Source organism: Chrysemys picta, chromosome 4 (genome assembly GCF_011386835.1).
Source record: "Chrysemys picta bellii isolate R12L10 chromosome 4, ASM1138683v2, whole genome shotgun sequence".
Lineage (NCBI taxonomy): Eukaryota > Metazoa > Chordata > Testudines > Emydidae > Chrysemys > Chrysemys picta.
In genome coordinates, this window is record NC_088794.1 from 128,460,099 (window position 1) to 128,479,676 (window position 19,578).

Below are 19,578 nucleotides of genomic sequence, written 5' to 3' on the forward strand. Positions count from 1 at the left end.
GGCTTTGCATGCACTAGTAGTCGTCTCTGGGAGTGGTCTTTTTTTTGGGGGGGGGGGGAATCCCCTTAGAGGCCAGTACATCCCCTCGCCCCAGGTTTGAAGGCTTGCCTGTGCCTGACGCAGTGAGCCTGGTTCCCGCTGCCCTGGCAGGAGTAAGTGGGGTGAAACCAGTGGCAATGCGCTGGTGGCGCAGCGGGGCCAGGGAAGGCGCAATGCCTGTCCAAGGGCGGCAGTGGATTGGAGCGGGGAAGGCCCGAAGAGCAGGCGCCGCACGCAGCTAATCGCTATGACAGGCTCAGCCAGGCTGGCGCGGCCCCGCTGCGGCTGGCAGCAGAGCGGGCTTGTCCCCTGGGCAGGCGAGGGAGAGCCCGGGCAGGGCTGCGGGGCTTTGCCCGAGCAGCAGGTGGGGAGCGGGGAGGGGTGGGGGGATCACATGACAGCATGGGCTGGCTCGGCGGCTGCTGCGCTGGGAGCTGCCGCTGCCTGAGCCGCTGCCCGCGCAGACCATGAGAGGAGGCTGCGGGGAGTCGGGCTGCTGGCGGGGCGCCGCGATCGCACTGAGCTGGAACTGCTAACGCGCCCGCGGCTGCTGCTGGGGGAGGACCAGCTCCCTCCTCCTCCTCCTCCGCAGCGCCACAGGGACCTGCCGACCCCGGGCAGCAGCAGCAGCCTCTCCAGCAGCAGCACCACCACCAGCAGCAGCACCATGGACCTTTCCTTCATGGCTGCACAGGTAAGTGGCCAGTCCCGCCAGAGGCACCAGATTTCAGTGCCTGGTTAGCCCCCGCCTCTCCCTTCCCCACAGGATCTGAGTCCCCTTCCTCCCCAGAAACTCCACCCTCTCCCGCCCCCAGGGGCTGCCCGGCCTTAGCCTCCAGTCCGGAGAGCTTGGCAGGTGCGCGGGGTGACACGGGAAGATGCTGCTTTCTCCCCGCTGCTCCTGCCTGAGGCTCCGGGGTGGCCCGTGCCCGGCAGGGGCTGCTGTATTGCCACAGCTAGCCAGAGGCTGCGAGAGGGAGCGGGGCATGTGGATCAGAGCGGATGCATTGTGATAACCGATCTTCCCCCACTCCCTGCCCAGCAGGGAGGGTCCTTTTCCTAGTGACTCTGAAGCCCTGTTTAGAACAGAGCGAAAAGCGAGCACGGACCCAAACAGCTGGCAATAGAGGGAGTGTTTTGTGTACAGTCAATCCTGCTCGTTTTCTTTAAAGGGCACTTAATGATCATTTAAATTGTACATTGTCATTATTTGGCAAAGGGGAGAAGGGATTCTCCTTGTGCTCCCTGGGGAAAGAAAACCAGCAAGATTTCAATGCCAGCCACTACCCTTTCACATAAATAAAAAATTGTATTGACTTGATTACAGAAACTGTTAATCACAATTGGTTTCATAACAATCATTAAAAAATACCCAGTACAGTCGCTTTATTTTCTCAAAGACCTTCCAGGAAATCAGTAGGCACCATATTAATTAGAGTTCCTATGCGCAAATCAGCATACAGCACAACAGCTGTTTACATTGAACAGAGCTGCACTTCTGAAAATGGAGCTGCTGTTCTCTATAAATAGTTTCACAGTTGCCTCTCTACTGCTAGGTTTATATTCTTGCAGGGGCACAACAGCAGCAACATTAGAAGCAAAATCTTATTTTTTAGTTGCCTATTGGTACTCAGCTGGCTGCCAGACCATTCGTTTATATTACGTTACGCTTCAAGTTTATGCTGGGTGATTTCATGTTAAATTGGATTATGTTGTATTCAGGGAGGAGGAAACATGAAATATTTCCAGTGCTAATGTCTGCTGGGTGCCTCCAAGGCTGAAATATGGTTGTATAAAATCAATGGTCATCTTCTTATGTAGCCCTGCTTTATATTATATTTATTTTGTTTGCAAATTGGAGTGAGAACAGTATTTTTCCCACCAGAGCCAGAGATTATTTTATCCCCTGAAATATTAATGGGAGTACAGTGGACAATTTGTTTTTCTCTCTTTAAGTGTGCGTTTGTGCATGTCTGTGTGTTTATATATATTATTTTCTGGTTCTGAAAACTGTTTCTGTATATGTCATGTGCATGTGCAAACGTATGATAAGCTGCCAACTAAGTTCTGTGGGGTAGTCCTATAAATATATAATTAAATAAACATTTGCTATGGGGAGAGCGACTCAGTGGTTCCAGATATCCTCAAGGCCAGGAAAAGTCTGTGACCTGTGTGATACAGACATATTTTTTTTGTATTGTTTTGTTTTGAAGAGAGAAGCTGTATCTAAGATATGCTATGAAAACACAGGTTTTTATGCCAATAGGGCATCTTCAATAGACTACTTTTAGGAGACCTTAAGGTCATTTTTAGTGGGTTTTGTTGGTTTGTTTGTTTTGGTTTTTACAGAGAGGTGGGTATGATCTGCAAAATTTGGAACTTTGCCAAAGGATTCAGCCCATCTCTCTTTAAAAATATACTAAGGGCCAATTTCTGGTCTCAGTTTACATCAGTGTAATGGCCTGGACACTGCATACAAGTGCATTTTATGAGTGTAACTGAGAGCAAAATTTGGTCCCAAGTGTGCTGTATTTCATTAATGAGATGGTAGTGTTCTCTTCTATGCAGTCCTCTCCTCTCCACAGCCTACATTTTCTTGGTGTGGGTATTGGGCTATGTCCTCCTGAAGGAGGGCTGACCCCATTGCCCAAAAGTGAAGTAGTCTTTTGTGTTTAGTGGAAATGTCCATAATAAGAATATTCTCTAAGCAATGTCATACTGGGGGGGGGGAGGCAGACGGGTGGTGGTGGGAATCAGTGGTTCATCTAATCTGCTCTCGTTCCTTCAACAGAGTTCCATGCTGGATTATTCAAAGAAAATTGCCATGCATGCCAAGTGTCCCTTTAAGAGAGAATATACTTCTTTAGTTATAGGGTTTTCTATGGTTCCTATTACCATAGTCTCTGGGTGAGTGGACTTAGACAGGGACAAATGATTGTCCCAGTGGATTGTAGGAGGAAAAGGTTAAACAACCTGGAGCTGTATTATCTTTTCCACATGCCCCTCCCCCCCCCCCGTGGTCCCGGGAATTGCCATGGCCAAAGGAGTCCCTGGGAGTGCAGCTCCAAAGCCATGCTGCCAGAGGCCAGAGCCAGTATAGCGGCAGAGGGCCCCTATGGGCCTTCTGTGCTATTCCCAGGAGCCAAATGAATTCCAAGGGATCTGCCCATTGGGGGAAAAGGGGGAACTCCATGAGGAGATCCTCGTGCAGATTTCCCTCCATAAAACTCTGTTGCATAGGAGGTGATGATCTGGGGTCTTATGTGCATACTATGTAAATTCATGTTAAGGATTGCTATGTTTAGTAGAGATGTCCAACTAGCCTTCACTAGACTTTTACCACAACACCGCTTACTCTGTCTTCTTTCTGAACGAAACAATCCTTTCCCCAAGTGGAATTTCGTACAGACAGACACACGTCTCAAATTTTTGTTGCCCTTCTTTTTCTGGCCTCCTTTTCCTGCTGTTTTTGTAATTCAAAGTCAAGACGTATGGTCTGTTTGACATAACGGCATTATCCTAAGGGTTCCAATGCTTAGTGTTGTCATCATGTCGCCTACTGTATTTACGCAACTCTTCATCTTTCAAACTACCCCTTGGCTTTCAATCTGCTCGATGTGGCTGGAGCCATCTGTGTCCATAGCGTCTGTGGTGACATGGTGCACTGACAAGGAAAGTGAGGAGTTGGTGGTTAAAGGAGAGGATGTGTGAGGACAGCAGATGAGATGGGGGCAGGAGGAGATCCAGTAGGATTGTGTTTGCCATTTTACTGCATAAATGCCCGATGCATAAATATTATACCTGATTTTTATGACAAGGTAGGCAGTGCTTATGAGCGAAGAGCATAGTTGGCAAGGGTTAAATCTTAATTGAATTTCCTTGCTCTTGTGAGTTCATCAGGCTATTAATATTTCTGTGAGAGAGGCTTTGTATATTGATCTTTAAGTAGTGCATTCACACAATACATCAGGGATGAGCAACTTTAAGGTAGCAGAGGACCACTAAAACCCTTTGTTTTTAGGCTGCATATTGCATAACTCAGAAATGTTTGCTACATATAGCATGTTGACCATACAAATAACTATGTACTAAGAGTGTAAAAACGGAAGTATTTTTAAATATAAAAGCCCCTTATAGCTCAACCTTTAATTAACTACAAAAAAGTTTAAACAAATCTTTCATGAATCTTTTTTTTCAGTGTGCAGAAGAGCAGGGGATTAGAGGTTGTCCATTAATTATGTAACACATTAAGGGTGGATCCTTAATTTTCATGTTTGTTTCAGTGTTACAAGAGTCAGAGGAAGGTCTCGAAAAATTACTAGAAAAGATGTTATGTCATTTATGGACAGCCCATTAGTAAAAGAAAATAACAAAAAATAACTATGAAAGATGTTTTTGTCTTTGTTGCTCTTAGTCTGCCTCCGCTCTGCTTCCCCATTAGGGTGACCAGATAACAAGTGTGAAAAATCGGGACAGAGGGTGGGAGGTAAAAGGCACCTATGTAAGAGAAAGCCCCAAATATCTGGATTGTCCCTATAAAATTGGGACATCTGGTCACCCTATTCCCCATGGACTCGGGCTCCACCCTGGGAGCAGGAGCCCATGCGCTGGATCAAAAAAGACATTCAAATCTGACCCAGCCCCACCCCTTCATCATGCCAGCAGGGAAGAGAATCTGATATTACCCAACTCTGGTTATTGCCTCCCCATTGAACCCACCCATGACTGAGGGAGGTGTGTGTGGGGGGGAGGCAGACTGGGGCTGGCCATAGTCAGATTGTCTGTGGCAGATGAGATCCAATGGGAAGGCAGTAACCAAAGTCGGGAGGCATGGGACAGAGCCCCTCCCCTGTGTAAGTGATGGAGAGGTGGTTGGGCCAACGAGTGCCATTGTGACCTGGCACATGGGCACCTATGCCTAGTCCTGGGCTGTGCTGTGTTCCCCATCAACACAGGCTCCAGCTTCATCTCATGCCACTCAGCTCTGGGTATTTCCTCCCTATTGGCAGAGGTGTGCCCTGCCCTAGCCCTTTGTTAAGGGAGCCTGGCCAGAATCTGATTAGCTCTCAGTTCCCAAGCAATTAGACAATGGGGGACAGTAAGTGGAGCAGGGTGGTGTGGGGTGGCACTGGAGTCTGCGTTGATTGGTAAATGGAGCCAAACAGAGGCACCAGCAGTTTTATTAAAAGATTGCACCTCTCAGCAACCTGACTCAATCTTAAATTCTGAGGCTGCAACCCTGCTATGGGTGGGACAAATAAAATGATCTGGTGTACTGGATACGGCCAGTTGCCCACCTGTACCATATATCATGAGCCAAAGCCTGAATGGGTGAAGCCTTGTGAAACACCATGAAACAATACTATATATCTCAGAGCTTCTTTGAGCTACACACTTTGGTGGCTGGTATAAAATGGGTTAGCTCAAGTGACCTCAGTGGTACTAGGCTGACTTACACTGACATAAGATCTGGCCTCATTTAATTTACACAAAGTCTCCTTCTCTTCATGTCTCAGTGAAGATGTAATGCTGGTAGTGAAGTTCCCTCTTAGACTCCAGTGTATCTACTAAAAATGAGCTGTTGGTCAAAATTCGCAAACTTGTACATCTTTAAAATTAGGCACCTACATTCCCATTTAGGCATCTGTATAAAAGTCGCCTGGTTTTCAGAAGTGCTGAGCACCCAAAACTATTGAAATCAATAGGAGCTTTGAATGCTCAGCACCTCTGAAAATCTGACTACTTTTGTTTAGGTTCCTAAATATGGAGTTAGTTGCTTAACTTTGGACACCCATAGTTAGAAAATCTTGGTTCGAGTGCATTTATTCCTATGTTCTGAAGTACTATACTTGATCACAACAACTAAGTCACAGTTGTCAAAAAAACACATTTTGCGAGGCTGTGTCCGTGCTTTCTTACTGTGTGTGTTCACTTATGGCCCAATCTCGCAGACCTGAACAATCATTACTCTTGCAAACGCTCCCATTGATTTCAGTGGGGTGACTCATGCTAATAAGGTTTTGCATTTTAATACAGACTTTGAAGAGTATAGTTATGTACTACCGAAAAACAGTACACGAGATATGTTGGAATGTAAGTTTTGAGCTATATTGTAGTATATATATTTTTCTTTTGTGTGCTGTGTGTTCACCTGGGAGCACATTTGTACTGTAAATAATCTTAGAAATAAAATTGGCTTCTCTTTATTTAACATAGCGATTCAGTCTTTCAAAATAAAGGCCCAATTCTGTGAGGTGCTGAACACCCTCAGTGCCCAATGGGAGCTGAGGGCATGCAGGACTTTGCAGGACTGAGCCCTGAATTCTGACTGCATATCAGAAGGCTGTGCTGGTTAAAAAACTGACCTAGTTTAGGGGGGGGGGGGGAGTGAAAGCAGCTATACAAATAAAAAACGAATAGAAGAAAGAGGAAATTGATAATAATGACTATAAATCATAAGTTAGAAATTGTAGAAAATCGATAAGGAAAGCAAAAGAACACAAGGAGAAATCTATGGCCAGCAGAGTTAAGAACAATAAGGAGTTTTAAAAATATATTAGGAACAAAAAGAATCATGACAGTGGTATTGGTCCATTACTAAATGGAAATGGTAAAATTATCAATAATAATGTAGAAAAGGCAGAAGTATTCAATAGATATTTCTGTTCTGTATTTGGGGGAAAACAGATGATATAGTCTCACTATATAGTGTTGATAACACTCTTTTCATTCCACTAGTATCTCTGGAGGATATTAAGCAGAAGCTACTGAAGTTAAACATTTTTACATCAGTAAGTCCAGATAGCTCGCATCCAAACATTTTTAAAAGAGCTGGCTGAGGAGCTCACAGGACAGTTTAATGTTGATTTTTCAAAAAGTTCTGGAGCACTGGGCAAATTCAAAAAGACTGAAAGAAGGTGACTGTTGTGCCAATTTGGGGAAATGAGATGACATGGGTAGGCCTGTCAGCCTGACATTGATCCTGGGTAAGATATTGGAGCGGCTGTTCTGGAACTTGATTAATACAAAATTAAAGAAGGATAATGTTGTTAATGGAAATCAACATGGGTTTATAGAAAATAGATCCTGTCAAACTAAGTGGATATTATTTTTAAATGATATTACAAATTTGGGTGATAAAGGTAATAGTGTTAGATTTCTGTAAGTCATTTGACTTGGTACTGCATGACATTTTGATTTAAAAAACTAGAACTATATAAAATTAACATGGTACACATGAAACAGATTAAAAACTGGCTGATAAATCTCAACATGTAGTTGTAAATGGGGAACTGTCATCAAGCAGGTGTGTTTCCAGTGGGATCCTCCAGAAATCAGTTATTGGCCCTAGGTTATTAGAAATTTTATCAATGACCCGGAAGAAAACGTAACTCATCACTGATAAAGTTTGCAGATGAGACAAACTGGGGGAGAGGTAAACAATGACGAGGACAAGTCACTGATTCAGAGCAATCTGGATTGCTTGGTAAACAACATGTGTTTCAATACAGCTAAATGTACATATATACAGCGAGGAACCAAGAATGTAGGCCATACTTACATGATGAGGGACACTATCCTGGACACTATCCTCTGACAAAGATTGGGAGGGGGGTTCATGGTGGATAATCAGCTGAACATGAGCTCCCGGTGTGATGCTGTGACCCAGCGAATGTAATTCTGGGATGTGTAAACAGGGGACTCTTGAGTAGGGAGTAGAGAGGTTATTTTACTTCTGTATTTGGCACTAGTGCAACCACTGCTGGAAGATTGTGGCCAGTTCTGGTGCCTTCAGTTCAAAAAGGATGTTGATAAATTGTAAAGGGTTCAGACAAGAGCCATGAGAATGATTAAAAGATTAGAAAACGTTCCTTAAAATAATAGACTCAAGGAGCTCAATCTATTTTGCTTAACAAAGAGAAGGTTAAGGGGTGATTTGATTACAGTCTAAGTACCTATATGGAGAACAAATATTTAATAATGGGTGCTTCAGACTAACAGATAAAGATGTAATGCAATCCAATGGCTGGAAGCTAAAGCTAGACAAATTCGGACTGCAAAAAAGGTGTAAATTTTTGATTGTGAGGGAATTAACCCCAACAGTTGTGATTCTCCATCACTGACGATTTTAAAATCAAGGTTAGATATTTTTCTAAAAGGTATTTTCTTGGAATTATTTTAGGGAAGTTCCATCGCCTGTGTCATACAGAAGATCTGACTAGATCACAATGGTCCCTTCTGGCCTTGGGATCTATTAATTATTTTGTCAGTGAACACAACTCAGTACCAGGCAAAGATGTGTTTTCTGTTTCTGTTTTTGTTTTGTTCTTTGTTTTTAAAAACTCTGTAATTAGACAACAACTTTAAGTGATTAAAAAAATGTGGTGAAAAAGAATGGTTATATGGTCTTCAGTGTAATACATATCATTGCTATGGTACATGCCAATTGTATAACTAGTTCCAGTGAGTTATGTTTTAGGATTTACATTTGCAATATTCCCTACCCCCACAATGATTAAAAGAATAGAAAAGATAGGAGTAATTTTTGCTCCATAGTGAAAATGAAAATTGAGGAATCCTGCTTTCCTTTCTTTGTATTTTTATTGCACTACGTGCTATGTAAACTACTACTATTTTCTGGACCCCATCAATGTCCTTTGCATTGTACCAACAAAAAGAGTACCTGGTAAGGAAAAAACTAAGCCATTTAAGACTCTAGAGAATGTGGTCAAGGTTCTAAATGAGTTCATTGACACAAGTGTAAATTACAAAATTAAATGATCTTTGTGTTCTGCCTGGTTCAAAAGATATTTTTGTACAACTTCTGAGAATCCAAGATCAAGTTAAGGTTAACTCTTAGGGCTGCAATTTGAGTTTGCTCAGATTAAGTACAAATTCTTGACATTGCTAGAGTGACTTTTCTAACCTTGAATTTGTGATAGGGCTAGGTACATCTTATACCTTGTCCTCCATAGACATTAAAGTTCAGCTCAGCAGTGCACTGTGGAGGTTAAAGAAACACATTTAAAATAATATATAGCAGATTCTATTTTAATTGTTCCCCTATTCTGTGTAGGATGTGAGTCATTCCATTGACTTTAATAGGCATGGATCAGGTCCTTTTCACAGGAATGTGTTCTTTATCCCCAGTGCAGCTTAGAGAAACTCCAGGGCTCTAAATTGTGCCATCTTGTTAATATACTCCATGGACTGTTACACTAGCACAGAACAGCCAGATCATAGTGTGATCTTGCCATGATCCCACCTCCCCAGTCAACCCTACCACATCCTCTACCAGAGGGTCCAGGAAGTGATGCCAGTGTAGAGCTATTATAAAGACTGTATGCTATTTGGAGAACCTCCGACAATGAGGTTATTCTGTAGGGGCCTTTTAAAACCTTTATGGCCCCTTTACACTACTAGAGCAGCATAAAGGGGTCCCAGCATAAGGCAGTATCTTGACTACTGATTCTAGATGAGTGTGTTCAAACCTGGATTCAGTATCAGCTTAAAGAGTTAGATCTTGCAGACTTGCTTGGTACCTTGAGTAGGTGTGTCTGATATTCAGGAATGCACTGATCACACTTGGGAACTTGTTCTTTGTCTGGCACAAGTTCAGGAAAATGTTCTGATCTTCAAAACAGTATATCATGTGGAAGAAAACAAATTAGAAAAGGAGATTTAAAGATGCATGAGTATCACACGTCAGCTTTTTAGACTTAAAAGCCAAATCCTCTTTGATTCTTAGAATCCAACATTAATAATCCTACCTAAGTGGATGCAGACCTTCCCTTATATGAAAACTTAATCGTTTCAATACAAACTTGCATAAACTCTTACAATATAATAAAGCACCATAAATTCCTCTACCAGCTTTTCTGTTTTCCAAAAGTTAAAGTAATTTTCAAAATTCAGGTCCAGATCCAGGTTTCAAATCCTCAAAGTTCAGGGCATCTTTTAAAATCAGGGGTTTTGATATGGCCCACTTGTGAAATTTAGATACAGATCAAATTCCACCCCATTCCCCTTTACCACAGAAGTCAGTCGTGTTCAGATCCAGGACATTTGTTGGAGCCCATTACTATACAAAAGGCTACCTGCTGCTAGGGGCTCTGGTGTGAGCAGTCTTTGGTTTGGCCTGTTTGGGATTTGATCCCATATGCGATTTATTTCTCTCACCAACAGAAGTTGGTCCAAAGAGAGCGATTACCTTACCCATCTTGTCTCATTGGAAATTACTAAAACTTTTAGGGAAGGAAAGGTGGGTGGGTAGGATTGTGTGTGTGTGTGTATGTGTACTTATTGTGGACACCAGGGTTTCACATTCACTAGTTTGTGTTTGTGTGGGGTTTTGCACATGTGCATGGATACACAGTTTAGTGAGAACAGTGCCCCTCTTTGCTGTCAGTTTTATGTGGCAATCAGCTAATAACTGAATTTTATGAAGCATTACAATTATGATTTTATTTCTGAGTCTGTTATGAATCACCGCATCCCCAGTCACTACATTCTGAATTTTTGACAATTAGTGTCTGAGTCTTTTTTAAAATTTCCTGCTAGTGCAAAAATGAAGTGGATAAAAATTTCCCAGTTTTGTTATGGCAGCTCTGTCGGGGTCCCATTGTAAAGAGGAAATTGCAAGAGATGGAAGTGTGGAGAGGAACCAAGATTGAAGAAGCACCACATGCTGGTTGAATATACTGCTCATGTTTATGTGCGTATTTTGCCTTGCCCTTAGATCCCAGTACTGCAGTGTTCTGGGCACTCTTTAATGGGCTGAGCACTGTCAACTCCTTTGAAATCAATGGGAAGTGAATTCTTGGAGTACTCCCTTCATTCTTATATTATTGGGTTCTAAGTGTACATAAACAGAGTTGCAACCTGTATTCTTTAGAAAATTTGGCCCTGAGTTTTATACAAATCCCCTTTTCATGGACATAGACTGAATCTCACAGTGCAGGAATAAAGTGCAAACAGAAAAGCGTGCTAAATTAGACAGACACTTTATGAAGAATGAATAAACTGACAAACTTTACTGGCAAGTAACATTCTTTGTGGGCTAGAAAGTTATCATTAGTTGTTTTAATTATAATAATCATTACCGTTGTTACAAGGATTTTTTATGGACCGTGTGGCAGGGCCTGCTCGCTCCTGTCCCTGCTCAATTCCACAAACAGCTCAGAGACCTTTATGCTAGTAAAACATTTGGTGCAGTTTATTTACAATGCTGGTTCCCATTACCCTTGTATACTATACAGCCTTATACCTAGGGAGCCCCCCGGCTTAATTAGCCTTTTAGTTCTCCTCAGTCCATCAATTAGGCCCAGCTCTTCTTAATGAGGTGTGCTCTGGAGAAAGTACAGCACTTAGAACTGCAGTGACCAGAGTGCTGACTTAGCTGCTGTTGCTCAGTTCTCTGTTGCAGGCTGATACACTTTCTTGAGAATTTTGTATGGCTGCTATAGATATTGGACAAGATTCTGTGGCCTGTGATTGTTCTCTTTGCACCACTTCTCCACCACAGCATCCCTCCTAAGGCCACTCTGCCAGTGGGAGACACTGCCTGGCAGAATCTTTCAGTTGTGCTGGAGATGCAGTTGAGAATTAGGGAGCCAGTTCCGGCTCTTGATGCACCTGCTCCAATTCCTGTGCCAGGCAACACTCAGTATAGAAGAGTTTAGCCCAATGACACCATTTTATTTTTTTTTTAAAGCAAACTATTTCCCCGCCCCACTCAGAAAACCCCCAAACCAACCAAAACTTGGTAGGAGACTTAGAGCTACAAAATGAGAATCCATTCTACTGCTTGTTTGCTTTAAGTTCCAGAGATCCCAGGTTCGATCCTGCCCACTGACGGCACTAGGCATAAGCAGGCTAAGCAATTGCTTAGGGCAATGGTTCTCAACTAGGGGTAACGTACCACTAGGGGTACGCAGAGGTCTTCCAGCGGTACATCAACTCATCTAGATAGTTATCTAATTTTACAACAGGCTACATAAAAAGCACTAGCAAAGTCAATAGACTTTGACTCGTTTATATTGATCTATATACTACACACTGAAATGTAAGTACAGTACTTATATTCCAGTTGATTTATTTTATAATTATATGGTAAAAATTAGAAATACTGAAAAATTGCTTAATAATGTGCTGTGCCACTTTTGTGTGTTTATGTCTGATTTTTGTAAGCAAGTAGTTTTTAAGTGAAGTGAAAGTTGGGGGTACGCAAGACAGATCAGACTCCTGAAAGGGGTACAGTAGTCTGGAATGGTTGGGAGCCACTGGCTCAGGGCCTCAGGCAGCTCAAGGGGCCCCCTATTAATTATTATGCATTTTGGGGGGGGTCAAAAATATTCCTACTTAGGACCCTGAATGGGCTAGTGCCGGCACTGCTATGATTTCACATAGTCCCTTGACTAGGTGAGTGTTAGACTATAAAAAGAACCTGCTAAATCAGAGGTCCCCAAACTTTGGGGCATGCCCCATAGGGGGGCACAGAGGAACGTTCACGGAGGGCGTGGCTGGGCACGGGGAGGAAACACCACACAGCTCTGTTCCTGGCCCCAGCCCTGGCTGCCGGCTCCGTGCCTCGAGCTCCGCTCCCGGCCCACGCCCAGGGCCCCGGCTGCCAGCCCCACACCCAGGGCTCTGCTCCTGGCCCCACTTCTAGGGTCCCGGTTGCCAGCCCCATGCTTGAGGCCCTGGCTGCTGGCCCCGCAGCCGGTGCCCCAGCTGCTGGCCTCTGGCCAAGGCTCTGTCCCTAGCTATGGGCCCAACCTCGGTCCCTTACCCTGGTCTGTGTCCCCCTGTTCCAGAGCTGCAGCCCCACTCCCGGCTCTGGCTCCTGGGGCGGGGGGGGCGGGAGGACAGACAGGGTAAGGGGTGGGCGCGAGATAAAATATTTGGGGACCACTGCCCTAAATGGCTTACACGGACCACCATGTAAAATGGGTGCCTTAAAATAGAAATGGTAAATCAGTCTTGCTCTTAATAAAAAAGTGCTTTCAACAGACGAGTGCTGTCATCTCACTGGAGGTCCACCCAGGGCAGCAGTAAATCAGCAACATTTGTGCCATCCACTAAGGGCCTGATTCTCCTCTCACACTCAGGGCTGAATCGGGACTAATTCCATCGACATCAATGGAGTAACACCTGTGTGAAACCGGTATAAGTGAAAGGAGAATCTGGCCTGCATGTTGTTCATGCCAGAAGCACAAATAACTTGCATATCCGGGATGTCTGTAATTCCCATTGTAGGGCCAGGGGCCAGATGCACTCAAGGGTGCATTTTGAAGAGTTAAGTGATGCGCAAACCTTGCACTGCCCTCACCTGTGGAAGAGTAAATTTAACCTACAAATGGTTAATGCCCCTTCCCTCCAACCCCAGCACATGGCCTGAAGATGTCTGGTGCTGAATGTTTGGTGAATGTCCTCTCCACAGCTCTGGGAGAAAACCAGGAGCAGAGGAAAACATTCCCCGTTATGATACCTCTCTGCGTGCAAATGCTCTGACATGAGTTTCTGGGTGGATGATAGCCATAATTTGGTTTATTACTTGCAGCTACTGTACGCCCACACACACACACAGGCTCACACCCACGCGCAGCTCCTTTTATGTACGACTCCCAGCAAGGCAAGTTTGAAACCACAATTATTCCTGCTCCTCGACTGAACCTTTCGTCGCTCCCATTCAGTGTTGAATTCTGCACTTGTATTAGCTGTCAGGCCCTGAACCTGCCAAGAACCAGCTAACTAGGAAAAATTAGTATTCCAGTCACTTCAAGTGAGCTGGAAGCCTGTTAGGAACAGACGTTGGGAGGCAGAGGCAGACCAAGTGCCAGTTCTTTTGTTATATGACAAGCTGAGTCCTCTGTGCTGAATGATCAAATAGTACATTTTTGACCCCAAAACTGGCTTTTTAGCTGCTACTGCTGCTGTTCTGCTTATTTCTGAGAAGTGGTTATAATGTTATAAAAAGGGGAAACATCTCCGAAATGATGTTTAGTTTTTTAAACAATAATACTTACAACATTATTTATCCTCTGCCAAACCCACCAGTCAAGCATCAGTAAGGCACACGCTCCCCTGCTGGGTATCAGGGTTTGGGCTGCAGGAACCTGGAGCTGGCAGGAGCTGGTCGCACGGTAGAAGCAGCATGTTCAGTCCCGCGGGAGGAGGAAGAACCTAAGAGTCACCCCCCTCTGGAGGGCGCTGCAGCATGCGCATGCTTGGAGCAGAGAGGAGTAACGGGAGAATGAGGCAGATCAAAAAGAGTCTCCCCAAATAAAAGAGTTTCCAAGACAGAGCATCTGATGCTGAAGACTCAGAGGGGCTGGTTCTCTGCAGCCGATCTATGGCTCCAACTGAGCGAGATACTTAAGCATGTGCCTAACTTTGAGCTTGTGAGCAACCCCATGGACTTCTCTTGTGATTAAAGTGCCTTGCTGATTTGGGGTCACTGGCTCACAACTCTGGGGCTACATGTGATTGCTGTGATACAACGGACTCTGCTTCAAGTGGATGTAGGATATCTGGACAATCGGACCAGAGGGAGAAAGGTCATTTTCCAGAGCCAGGCTTCTATTATCACACAGTTAGCATTTGCTAGGCCTGTCCCATAACCTTCCTTTCTACGCCTGTGTCTTCAGACTGTATGAAAATTTTCTTTGAGGAAGGAGTCCCACAGATCTGCCTGGCACTTCTTGGACTTTCCAGTCTCATTTCCTAACTCAGCTTTTGTGCTCTAGTGCAGGGATTCTCAACCTTTTTCTTTCTGAACCTCCCCTCCCCCCCCAACATGCTATAAAACAGAGGTATGCAAACTATGGCCAGCGGGACCGTCCTGCCCGGCCCCTGAGCTCCCGGCCAGGGAGGCTAGCCCCCGGCCCCTCCCTGCTGTCTCCCCTTCCCCGCAGCCTCACCTCGCTGCACCGCCAGTGCGTGGCTGGCTCCGGCATGGTAAGGGGATGGGAAGCAGGTGGTCCCGGGAGGCAGTCAGGGGACAGGGAGTAGGGGGAAGTTGGATAGGGTGGAGGTTCTGGGGGGGGCGTCAGGGGACTGGGAACGGGGGGGGGTTGGATAGGCGTAGGAGTCCCGGGGGGGGGGGCGTGTCAGGGGTGGGGGTGTGGATAGGGGGTCGGGGCAGTCAGGGAGCAGGGGGGGTTGGATAGGGGGTGGGGTCCTGGGGGGCGGTTAGGGGCAGGGAGTCCCGGGAGGGGGCGGTCAAGGGAGAAGGAGCAGGGGGGGGGTTGGATGGGTCAGGGCTTCGGAGGGGGGCAGGCTGTTTGGGGAGGCACAGCCTTCCCTACCCGGCCCTCCAAAAAGTTTGCCCACCCCTGCTATAAAAGCTTCACAGCTCACTTGTGCCACAATAACTGGTTTTCTGCATATAAAGGACGGGGCTGGTGTTACGGGATAGCAAGCAGAACAGTTGCCTGGGGTCCTATGTTTACAGGGGTCCCTGCGAAGCTACATTGCTCAGGCTTCAGCTTTGGCCAGGGTGCCGGGGCTCAGGGCCCTGGGCTTCAGCCCTATGTGGTGGGGCTTTGGCTTTCTGCTCTGGGCCCCAGCAAATCTAATGCTTGGCGGCACCCATGGAACCTGCTCGCGGCCCCCTAGGGGTCTCTGGACCCCTGGTTGAGAACCGTTGCTCTAGTGCACTCAACAAACTAAAGCCCCGATCTTCAAAGCCTTACATTCATAGCCATGCTTGGGTCTTTGTAAGATTTGGGCCAAAAGGTGAAATTTGTTCTTGTGGAGAGGGCCACCATAAAACAGGGATTAAGTGGGTGTGCTGGCCCGCTGCTTAAAGGGACCCCAAACTTGCAAATGTCTGCATTATTGCCACTACTACAATTGTCTGTAGCCAGTTCTCTCACGTTTTAGCACAGCCCTTTTGGAAGGACTAACAAGAGCCATTGCTTTGTGGCAGAGCTGCAAAGTTCAGGTTGGCCAAGGCGACCAGTAGCACAGATTAGGAGGGCATCTTTATTGGCCTATGGGACTCAGAGCCAACAGACATAAATTCTTGTCCTGATAGTGACACTGGTTCAGCGTGTGAACTTGAGCAAATAACTTAATCTCCCCATGCCTCAATTTCCCCATCTGTAAAATAGGGGTAATAAACACTACCTTGCAAAGCACTTTGAATTAAGTGTGCTATATATTATTATTTAGGTGGAGGATTTTTATAATATTTGTACATAGTTTGTGAATTGTGCTGGATTAGCAGCCCAGCAGACTGAACTCCTGTGTTCACTGAATACGCAGAATACAGGCAGCAGCAGCATAAGCTTTCCCATGCTGCTCTGTACCAGTTTGCCTTTGATTTTTATAGGAGAAAAGGTACTTCTGTCTTTGTTCATTCTTCTCTTGGCTTCTCTGCCGAGTCTCCCAACCAGAGTGCCAGTTAGTGTCAACTGTGATATAGAATCTAATGCACCTGGCATGAAAACAACCACACTCATTTCATAGAGGTCATCAAAATATCAGAGGGTAAAATCTTGTGGTCACTCTTAATCTGGGCTGATTGATCCAGCAACCCAGATCTGAACAGCTCTGAATCCCATTTTCAGTACATGGCGACACCTAATCACTTGGAGAAAAATGTTTAAAATGTAAAAATAAAACAATTGAGGGGAAGGGAGTGAGTTCAGACACCTCCTTTTTTTTTTCCTGTTCACCTGTCCTCAAATTTCCTCCCTTGCTTACCAACATTGTGGGTGGACTTTATCAACATAAAAATGCTTGTTATTTGTCATGTCCTAACTTTAATGAGCATCATTTGGTATTACTGGCAACCCCTTCTGTGCTAGTCTTTGCCAAATGTGCTACCTTTTCACAATTCTAGGCCTCGCACCACTTGACCAGGCATGCTGTGAAAATGCACAGATGGCTACGTCAGTGAAATCCTGAACTGATTCATTGTCAAAGTGTAACAGTTGGTTTATTCGCCTGGTGTGTTCTTTGGCACTCAACATGTAGATGGGATAGAAAGAGCAGAAAATCAGTTTTTTTTCTCCCAGATGCCTTGCCTTCCTGTGTAGCTTTGCAAATCATTATCTATGTAATGTCCTAGAGAATGAATAGAACCAGGCCTCCTTTGAAAACTTTCTTTTACAACTGTGCTTTACGCTTTCCACGTGGCCCTCATCTTTACCCAGACATCCCTGATTTAGCATGCAGAGAGGATTTAGAATAGAATACACTTTGTTTTGATAGTATCTTCCTTACTCAGCATGAAGGGGTATGATGTATTCTTAACAAAATTTGAAATGCAAGTATTTTTCAAATGTTGTTAATACATAATTAATCCCATTTCCATAATATTTGCCTGGTGATATCTGTTCCCTGGAATATGCAACAGCCATAAAAAGAGAATTTAGTGATCTGTCAGCAAAAGGTAATATGCTAAAGAAGCTGCCATTGAGGGCCCCAATTCAACAAACCATTTCTGTTCAGCAAAGCAAAGGGTGTCGGGGTGAGGAGAACATGGGAAATGGAAGAAAGGCAGTGGCCAAATTCTGCCATTTGATAGCTGGACCTTTCTGATATCAAGAAAAATAGCTTCAGCTGTGTGTGTGTGTGAGAGAGAGAGAGATCTGTTCCTCTCATAATACATCAGTGCATGCTCTCTGGAATGCTAAGAACTGGATGTGCCTTTTATGATAACATGGCACTGATTACTGTCTACTTATTGGGTATACAATATAGAATGGTTTGAATTGATTTTGAGTATGTTTGCCATAGTCTGGATGCCAGCTCATTATTTCCAGCAGTGTTGGATTAGGAAACTGCATCTAGGTTATAAAATTTTAATTCAGTGCTAGAGGAGAGACTATGGATTTATCGAGGTCTCCTGTGAAATTAAATCAGTCCTGTCATGCTGTTTAACCCGTGTTATTTAAGAAATTTAATAAAACAAAAACAATTGAAAATTATATAAATAAAGTATTGTTAATATATTAAGAAACTGTATCAGTGAATAAACAGCAGTCCTGCTTTGTCAGGCCAGACAAGGTGATTTAATTAAATGTTTCTTCCCTCTCTAATTTCCATTTTAACAGCGATACTGTTCTGTATATTGCTCTTGCACAAGAAATGTCATATGAAGGAACCACACTTAAAGCCTAAGTAACTATATTTACTAAATATATATCACATGCGAGGCCTAGCTACAGATATACACTGCTGCTCTCTCATAGGTCTGGTGGCTTCTAAAACAGAAGATGGTTGGGACCACTGGAGGGCTCACACCCTATTTAAAAGGATATTACCCAATTCCTAAACGCTACAGATGCTTGCCATTTTTAGGCCCTGATTTAACTTCAATTATGTGCTTAAGTCCTGTTGATTTCAAGCCACTTTCCAGAGGAAGGTAAGTATCATTTACAGACAGGGCACCTGAGGCATAGAACAGTGGCATGACTCACTTAAGATGTCAAGGAGTAAATTAGTAGCATAATCAGGCCTGGGGGGAGGGATAGCTCAGTGGTTTGAGCATTGGCCTGCTAAACCCAGGGTTGTAAATTCAATCCTTGAGGAGGCCATTTAGGGATCTGGGGCAAAAATCTGTCTGGGGATTGGTCCTGCTTTGAGCAGCGGGTTAGACTAGATAACCTCCAGAGGTTCCTTCCAATCTATGACTCCCAGTTTGGTGGTGTGTCCAGTGGAACATACTGCCTCCTCCAGGTCAAGTTGAGACTAGTCCTTCATGGGGGCAGGAAGGTTTCTCCTACTTCCTGTGTCATGCACAGCGAGCCAGCTGTGGTGGTGTGCACATGTGTCCTATTCCACTGTTCACCCCTCTCCCCCTGCCTGGGTTACATGAGGAACTTATACTACTGCATATCCCCATCCAGTATAACCAGTATTTCAAAGCCAACATTCTGATTCTCTTTGAACTTGATGAAGTCTAATCTCCTTCCCCATCTTAAGCAAGTCTTGCCCTTCCACACTGCACACACTGCAATCGAACTTCTACACAATCAGTTATTAGGGCCCCCTTTCATTCGAAGTGACTTCAATAAGTATCATCGCTGTGCTGTGAAAGCAAAAATAATCTTTTCAGGCCCAATCTTGCAAGCTCTCTGAGGGCAAATCTTTCAGTAAAGCCAGGGCAGGCTGGCAGGATCAGGCTCTACATGTACACATCCCAGGCAAAACTCAGTGATTGTTGATTTACTCAGAGGCAACAAATGCAGGGTTGTGGGAGGAGAACCCACTTTCAGCTTACGTAGGGCTATTTATTGAGGGTTATCCCATATTCAGCTCAGTTATGGTAGCTGCAAGTTCCTTACCTTCTCTCAAAGAAGGAACAAGATGGTGACAAAAGAGATAATACTCCAACTGACTGTCATATTTAGACCTTGTTGTTCCATGTCTGCCAGCGTGCACCTGTTTTTGGCACAGAAAGTTCTAAAACACAGGAGTAAATGGATTCAATATTCACTCAGTAGTATGAAAATATTTTCTAATTATTTTTAAAGTAGACCATTAAAAAACTAAGTCACAAGTAATAATGTAATATCCCTGCTAGTT

At 44.5% G+C, this 19,578-nt stretch overlaps 1 protein-coding gene across 2 annotated transcripts in view; it reads left to right on the top strand.

Moving 5' to 3' along the window:
- The first annotated feature begins 297 nt into the window (after positions 1 to 297).
- C4H14orf132 (chromosome 4 C14orf132 homolog) overlaps positions 298 to 19,578 on the top strand; it is a 55,519-nt gene continuing 36,238 nt past the window's right edge. The window contains exon 1 of one of the 2 annotated variants that reach the window (XM_008165945.4): positions 298 to 733. In XM_008165945.4, the coding sequence (XP_008164167.1) occupies positions 707 to 733 (27 nt within the window). In that variant the 5' untranslated portion in view covers positions 298 to 706. The remainder of the gene's footprint in view (positions 734 to 19,578) is intronic. The other variant, XM_042858680.2, reaches the window with a different exon arrangement.